This window comes from Mastomys coucha, unplaced genomic scaffold (assembly GCF_008632895.1).
Source record: "Mastomys coucha isolate ucsf_1 unplaced genomic scaffold, UCSF_Mcou_1 pScaffold16, whole genome shotgun sequence".
NCBI classification, from domain to species: domain Eukaryota; kingdom Metazoa; phylum Chordata; class Mammalia; order Rodentia; family Muridae; genus Mastomys; species Mastomys coucha.
In genome coordinates, this window is record NW_022196898.1 from 44,307,953 (window position 1) to 44,316,407 (window position 8,455).

Here is an 8,455-nt window from a genome sequence, read left to right on the forward strand (position 1 = left end):
TCTCTCTCTCTCTCTCTCTCTCTCTCTGTCTATTCATAGACAGGGTCTATAGTCCTGGCTGTCCTGGGACTCTCGGTAAAATAGGATGGCCTTGAACCCATGGAGATTTGCCTGCCTCTGCCTTGGAGTGCTGGCTTAAAGTGTGCACCACCATGCCTGGCTTGGTAGCTTTGTTGTAAAACAAATGACTAAACCTTTTGGCTCAACACTTGAGCCATTTCAGATAAATAAATATAAGCCAGGATAACTAATGATTACACTTAGTTTTTAATTTTCATGTGTGATGTGCACATATGTGGGTGCATGTACGCATGCCTGTTGTGTGTGTGGAACCCTGATGCTGAGAAACATCTTCAGTCACTCTTCCACCTTACTTATCAGTGCAGAATCTCTCAGTCAAACCTACAGTTTACCAACATGGCTACTCTTGCTAGCTTGTTCCAGAGACCCCAGCTCTGCTATTCCAGTCTGGAACCTCAGGCAGGCATCATATATATATATATATATATATATATATATATATATATGGGTCTGAATTCTGGCTGTCACACTTGTGCATCAAGTCCTTTAACACTGGCCCATCTTAGCTCCTTTTCTTTCCTCAGAATAATATAGCTCCTCACTTCATCACCATCTGAAGGACAGATTGAGATTTACTTTGATTTGTAACTTTCTGAAAGTCAAATTAGTTGTCCTTTGCTTCTTTTAGTCCCCCATGGCAGGTGGAATTTTCCTAGTGGTTTTCTTCACGCTGACTTTTTCAGTAGTGATATTATGGGATAAAGTGGTTAACAGGCTGGTAATAAGTAGAAATAGAGAAACTAAAGAAATAAAAAGCCTTAATGTGAATATATCAGGTTTCATATGCTGTCTCAGAGGGAACTGCCCTCCAAAGGAAATCAGGACTCATCAATACAGTTAAGTGATAACATCTCCCACTGTCCCTTTGAAAGCTGAAGCATTAAGCCAATGTGGTGATATACACAGTTAATTCCAGTACTTGGGAGGCAGAGAGATCTCTGTGTTCAAGGTCAGGCAGTGAGTTCCAGGATACCCAGAGCTACACAGAAAGAGACTTGTCATGAGTGACAAAGGTGCAGAGGCTTCTGTAGCACCTGCCAAAGACTGATTATAGCAGAATCCCACGATGGCTAGGGGTCTGAAGTGCGGTGACCTGACTTCTGATCATGGCTAGGGGCCTGAAGTGCGGTGACCTGACTTCTGATCAGCTTTGCCCCAAGCCTATGTTGGTTACTGTTTTTAAAAAGCCATCTCCCTGTTTTCCTCGGTCAGTGTTCTTTCCCTTAGCGACCCATCTTCCTTGCATTTATTGTGGGCGAAAAAGACATCTTAAGACTTAGATCCTATCAAGACATAGATCCTGTCCTCTGGTCTGCTGTAGAAAATGCCTGTTTACAGCTCAGAGAACGTGGAAGAATCCCCGATGGGTGCTTCCAACAGCTCACGGCCTTGTTTCAATCTTGGGTTACCTAGAATTCAGAGACTCTCGCCTGACACACTGGCTTTTGAGTAATTAGTCTGTTGACAGTTTAAATAGAAGCATTTTCCATGTCTTATGGCTATCTGCTGACTTCAGCAGCCTTCCTAGCTCTGCATTCAATTTGGTAGGAGTAGTCATCTCCAACTCCTTAATGACTTCAGGATGTTGAGTCAAAATTATGTTTCTAGACACATGCCATTTTTCAGTAAAGCTTCGGAAAGTGTGATGAATGCAACTGATTCATCCATGATGTCCAAATGTCCTCCTCCTCAGTGGTGTCCTCCCTGTTGCTCCTCCTCCCTCCTTAAGTGGTGTCCTCCCTGCTGCTCCTCCTCCCTCCTCAGTGGTGTCCTCCCTGCTGCTCCTCCTCCCTCCTCAGAGGTGTCCTCCCTGCTGCTCCTCCTCCCTCCTCAGAGGTGTCCTCCCTGCTGTTCCTCCTCCCTCTCAGATGCACATGTGTATATAAATTCTCACTCTCTCTCTCCTGCCTAGTTTTGCCCGACAAAAGCTGAGGCCCGGAGAAGTGCTGCAAAGATTGCATTAATGAACTCCGTGTTTAATGAGCATCCATCCCGAAGAATTACTGATGAATTTATTGAGAAGAGTGTCTCAGAGGCCCTGGCATCTTTCAATGTAAGGAACCTGGAAATGGAAGGAGGGAGCATGGGGGGTGGGAGAGGAGGTGAACTAGTGCATTCTTGTTCTTTTCTGTCTGTATTTTTTTATATTGTATATATGGGTATACCATATACATGCAGTGTCTAGAAGCCAAATGAGCATCAGGTTCCTGGAATTGGATTTATAGATGGTTCTGATCTGCTATGTGGGTGCTAGAGATTGAACCCTGGTCCTCTGGGGCAGTAGCCAGTGCTCTTTATGACTGAGCTATGGCTCCAGCCCTTCTGTTTGCATTTCTATTCTGTTTATTCTACCAATTTTTATGTGTATGTTCTATACTCCAAGTCTGTCTTTAATTCTTTATCTGTGTTTTTATGTTTATTAATTTGTCTTTATATTTCTTTGGTATCTTGATACTTTTAATTCGAGCTTTGTGGAATTCAGAATTTTTTATAATGACAGTCATGTGAGTTCCAGGATAACCAGGGCAATAGAGAGAACCTATCTCAAAGATAATAAGAAAAATTTTTTTAGCAGCTGGGTAGTGGTGGTGCACATCTTTAATCCCAGCACGCAGGAGGCAGATGTAGATGGATTTCTGAGCTCAAGGCCAGACTGCTCTGCAGACTGAGTTCTAGGACAGCCAGAGATACACAGTGAAATTGTCTCAAAAAAAAACAAATTAAAAAGACAAAAACCAGAAAAACAAAACAAAAACCAGGGGCTGGACACATGGCTCATCGGTTAAGAGCACTGACTGCTCTTCCAGAGGTCCTGAGTTCAATTCGCAGCAACCACATGGTGACTCACAACCATCTGTAATGAGATCTGAAGCCCTCTTCTGCTGTGTCTGAAGACAGCTACAGTATACTCATACACATAAAATAAATTAATAAATCTTTAAAACAAACAAACAAAAGAACAACAACAAATAAAAGTGGAGAGAGCGGGAGGTGGTGGCGCACGCCTTTAATCCCAGCACTTGGGAGGCAGAGGCAGGTGGATTTCTGAGTTTGAGGCCAGCCTGGTCTATAGAGTGAGTTCCAGGACAGCCAAGGCAACACAGAGAAACCTTGTCTCGAAAAACCAAAAAAAAAGTGGAGAGAGAAGACACCCAGAATTAATCTCTGGCCTCCACACACACACACACTCCATACTCTCAAACTATTTATTTTTATTTCAATGTGGCAATTGAAAAATTTAAACTTAAACATATGGGAGCTAGAAAAAATGGCTCAGCAGTTAAGAGCACTTGCTGCTTTCTAAAAGGACCAGAGTTCGGTTCCCTATGTCAGGTGAGCTGTCTGTAACTCCAGCTCCAAGGGGGAGCTGCTACCTTCCTCTGGCCTCTGTTGACACTCACACATGATACACAAATATACACATATAAAAAAAAATTTAAAAATTAAATCTCTGGGGCTGGTGAGATGGCACAGCGGGAAAGAGCACTGACTGCTCTTCTGAAGGTCCTGAGTTCAAGTCCCAGCAACCACATGGTGGCTCACAACCACCCGTAATGAGATCTGACGCCCTTTTCTGGCGCATATGAAAGACAGCTACAGTATACTTATGTATAGTAATAAATAAATCTTTTTTTTTAAAAAAAGAAGAATTGAAAAAAGATTTGCTGAGGTTATTAGGCTATATTGGTATAAAAAAATTAAATCTGTGGCTCATGAAGAGCTAGAGGATGAGTTGGCAGGTAAAGTGCTTGCCCTACAAGCAGGAGGCCCTTATTTTCATCCCCAAAGCCCATTTAAAGTACTGAGTGTGGGAGCTCTCATGGGTACTTCCAGGATCTCTAGGGCTCTTTGGCCAGCCAATCTAGCCTACCTGGTGAGGCTCAGGCCAAGCACCCTGTCTGACAGGAGGTGGTCAGTGTTCCTGAGGAGTAGCACCAGTCCCTGGCCTCCAGGTGATTACACTGCACACATACACACATACACACGCACACATGCACATACACACAAATGTGACTAATATCTATTGGATGCTGCCGGTCAAAATAATTCTGACTGAAGATCTATTTCTGCTGTTACCAGGGTAACAGAGAGGAAGCTGACAACCCAAACACGGGGATTGGTGCCTTCCGGTTCATGCTGGAATCGAACAAGGGCAAGTCAATGCTGGAGTTCCAGGTATGGTTCCATTCGCAACTCTGGCTCTAATACAGCAGGTCAGCCTGACACAGCAAGTTTAATGCCACCTACTAATCTTTATCTCCTTATGCAGAAAAATAAAAACACAGGGAGAGAAGGTGGTTAGATTTTACAATGTACAATTCACCTCTCTCCCCCCTCAGCGTGCGTACCAGAATTGGTAATTACAGATGCTTCCACAATATGATTTGTAAAAAGTTTCCCCTGCTGTTCTGATGCAGTCCCCTAACTTAAAATCACTATCCTGGTTGTATTAGTCAGGGTTCTCTAGAGAAATAGAACTGACAGAATGCATGTGTACCCCACCCCTCAGTTTATTAGAGTGGCTTATAGGCTGTGGTGTGACTTTTCCAACAATAACTGTCTCTTAGAATCAAAAATCAAAGACTAAAAGAGCAGGCTGGGTGCTTGCAGAAGGCATGAGGCTGGATGTCTCAGCTAGTCTTCAGTCCACACCAACATCCCAAAGGAGTAGGCTGTAACGCCAAGGAAGGAATGGACTTCCTGGCAAGGGCAAGAGTGAGCAGACAGAGAGCAAGCGTCCCTCTTCATGTCCTTCAGAGACTGCCACGAGGTGTGGCTCAGATTTAAGGGGGTAAGGGATAAGGGTTCTTTCCACCTCAAATGATCCAATCAAAAAAAAAAAAAAAATCCCTCACAGGTATACCCAGCAGCTTGGGTTTTAGTTAGTTCCAGGGGTTATCATCAGGTTGACAACAAAAAATGGCCTTCACACTGGCGCGTCCTCTCTTCTTCCCTCAGGAGCTGATGACAGTTTTTCAGCTGCTGCACTGGAACGGCAGCCTTAAGGCCATGAGGGAGAGGCAGTGCTCTCGGCAGGTAAGAGTCACCTGAGGGGAAGGGGCAGGGAGAGCTGCTTTGGGCTGTGAAATGGTTACCAGGCTGTGACCACCGAAGGCCTTAGTCTAGCATCTTCTTTGCTCTTGTATTCTTGTTTTGTTTTGTTTTGTTTTGTTTTTCAGGGTTTCTCTGTGTAGCACTGGCTGTCCTGAAACTCACTCCATAGTGAGTAGCTAGCCTTGAGCACAAAGATCCACCTGTCTCACTATTGGCTAAGCTGGGCTTAGTAGCTTTAATCCCAGCTCTTAGGAGGCAGTGGTAGGCAGGTCTGAGTTCCACCTAGTTTCACACCAGATAGTGCCACACGGCGAGACCCTATCTCAAAACAAAATAAAACAAACAAAAAGCCCAACCTCTTTGTCCTCTGTTTCCTGGCTGCTATGACATGAATTAGTCCACTCTGCTATGCCTCCCTTCTAAGACAGGCTGACAATTCTGAAACTATCACCTTCTGTGTGTCTTTCTAAGAACTCAGGAAGGATCAAGTCTATCACACTAACTGTGGATCAGTCTCCATTGTTTCATGGAACCCTTCCATTCCTTCTAGAACAACAAGGAGCTAGCTGGAATACAAGAGATAAAATAGTTATTGCATTTTAAACATAATTTTGTCAGGTTATGGGCATTTCTACAGACCCTTGAGCAAGGCCCGGTGGTGACATGAGACAGTGTACTTAGTCTACAGAAAAAGTTCCAGGATAGCCAGGGCTACACAGGGAAACCCTGTCTCAAACCCATCAACCAACCAAACGAACAAACAAGCAAACAACCAAGGAGATTACCATCCTTGGTATACTGAGGATTTCACACATTTAGGAGGTTTTATTGTTTTAAAAGATGGCCACAGGGGGCTGGCGAGATGGCTCAGCGGGTAAGAGCACTGACCTGAGTTCAATTCCCAGCAACCACATGGTGGCTCACAACCATCTGTAATGGGATCCGATGCACTCTTCTGCTTCTGTCTGAAGACAGAAACAGTGTACTCACAAATATAAAATAAATAAGCAGAGAGAAACCCTGTCCCAGGAAACAAAAACAACAACAACAAAAAGATAGCCACATTTTCTGCATACTGTTGGGGTCCTGGAAGGTGACCTGTCCCTGAGCACTGGCTGCTCTGAACTTCACTGTGTTCCCCAGTACTGGGCAATATGCATTCTTCCAGCTGCTAGGCATCTACCCTCTGCTCACCACAGGCTGCTTCCCTGATGTGTGCATGTGTTCAAACTCCTGCCCCTCCCCCTCTGTTTTACTTAAACTCTCGGGCTGGAGAGATGGCTCAGCGGCTAAGAGCACTAACTGCTCTTCCGAAGGTCCTGAGTTCAAATCCCAGCAACCACATGGTGGCTCACAGCCATCCGTAATGAGATCTGGCGCCCTCTTCTGCTGCTATCTGAAGACAACTACAATGTACTTACATATAATAAATAAGTAAATATTTTTTTTAAAAAGTATATAGAAAAATTAAATTCTTATAAGACAAAGGAAAACAACTCTTTTATAGGACATATGTATGAACCAGGTCAGACATCAAGGCTAAGGGGGTCACTGTGCTATGTGATATATAGGACATATGTCTTTATCCTTCAGGGTCACTGTAGTATATGATATGTAGGACAGTGTCTTTACCCATTGAGGTCACTGTGCTCTATGATGTGTATGTGTTTTTACCTTCTCAGTGATCTTTGCATTCCTCTCTGACCAGGAGGTGTTGGCTCATTATTCACATCGGGCCTTGGATGATGATATTCGCCACCAAATGGCTTTGGACTGGGTGAGCAGGGAGCAGAGTGTGCCAGGGGCATTGTCAAGAGAGCTGGCTTCCACTGAACGGGAGCTCGATGAAGCCCGGCTGGCGGGCAAAGAGCTGCGCTTCCACAAGGAGAAGAAAGATATTCTCATGCTGGCTGCTGGGCAGCTGGGCAATATGCATTCTTCCAGCTGCTAGGCATCTACCCTCTGCTTGCCATGGCTCTTCAGGCCCTTTTTTGTATGTCTCCTTTTTAAGACGTAGGATGATGATTTCTGTATATACTTTCTCAATTTTATACTTTAAAATATAGATATATATGTATAAATTCTACACCGGCCTTCCTATTTGCTAAGAGATCCCTTTTCTAACTTCCAGTTTGGGGATGTAGTTACCTTTGAAATATCACTGTTCCGTTTTAGAGCGTGGTTGGCTCTTAAACCTTCAGATTATCTAAGTCACTAACATGTACAATTTACTAAGTGTTCATGTCTCTTTCTTTTAAAACAGCAGACAGCTGCATGATGATTCATAATTATGATCTCTGCACTCAGGAGTCTGAGGCAGCATTGCTGTGAATATGAGGCCAGCCTGGATTACATAGTAAGTTCCAGGTCAGCATGGGCTACAGTGTGTAAGATCCTGTCTCAGACCCCTCTCCTCCCACATATAAAACCACAGTGGGAATAAGGAGCATGTGCTCCCCCCGTCCTGTATTCTTGGTTTCTACTAGGCTAAAACAGGGTGGGAGCGTCAGGTTTTGTTTTGGAGTGACCTTCCGGCACACCTCTCTTGCTCACTTCCCTTCTTCCTTGCCTCTAAGTGCTCCTTCATTTGGAGGCTTCCCCACCTTATCCAGAAGGAGATCTGACTTCCTTTTGTTTTGTGAGGCATCTTATTATGGCCTGGAACTCATCCTATAGACTAGGAGGGCTTCATGCTTGTGGTTGTATCCTGCTGAGATCATAGGCATGGGTCACAATGCCTGGCCTGGTCTTTATTTTAAAGTCACTCCTGAGAAACTGCCTAAGAACAAGAGAATTATACACCCAGTTCATATGGGGTGGATAGGGGGCACTACCTAAGCTGCTTCTGGGCTTATCCACCCCTGCTGGCAGTCTAGGTTGGATGTGAGAGGAGGGTAAGGGTTGAGGCTACTTGCCATTCACCATTTCCCGGAGTCACTTCTCTTACTCACCAGACTTAATAAAGACATACTTGCACATATATACACACATACACACAATTTTTCCATTTGTTTATGTAGCCCAGGCTGGCCTCAAACTCTTCTTGTAGCTGAGAATGGCCCTGACCTCCACACCTCCTGCATCAGCCTCTCACGTGCTAGGATCACAGTGAATACCACCTTGGCTGCCTTAACCCTTCCTCCAGTGACAAGAAGCATTTTGTTCTTTTAGGAACTGAAGCTGTTCTGCTTAGTGAGAACAATGTCCCTCTCTTGTCCCTGAGCTGTGCTGTTTACTTAGTAGTAACCTCAATTTCCCTTCTTTCTGTGATCTCTCCTACATTGTATTGTTCAGTGCAAATTTTTTTTTTTTTTTTTTT

General features: G+C 44.3%; 1 protein-coding gene across 1 annotated transcript in view; it reads left to right on the plus strand.

Annotated features, from left to right (window-relative positions):
* Positions 1-8,124, plus strand: part of Lix1l (limb and CNS expressed 1 like) — a 24,298-nt gene extending 16,174 nt beyond the window's left edge. The window contains exons 3-6 of the mRNA XM_031374897.1: positions 1,994-2,134; positions 4,162-4,257; positions 5,041-5,118; positions 6,845-8,124. Coding sequence (XP_031230757.1) covers positions 1,994-2,134; positions 4,162-4,257; positions 5,041-5,118; positions 6,845-7,087 — 558 coding nt within the window. The 3' untranslated portion in view covers positions 7,088-8,124. The remainder of the gene's footprint in view (positions 1-1,993; positions 2,135-4,161; positions 4,258-5,040; positions 5,119-6,844) is intronic.
* The last annotated feature ends 331 nt before the right edge of the window (positions 8,125-8,455 follow it).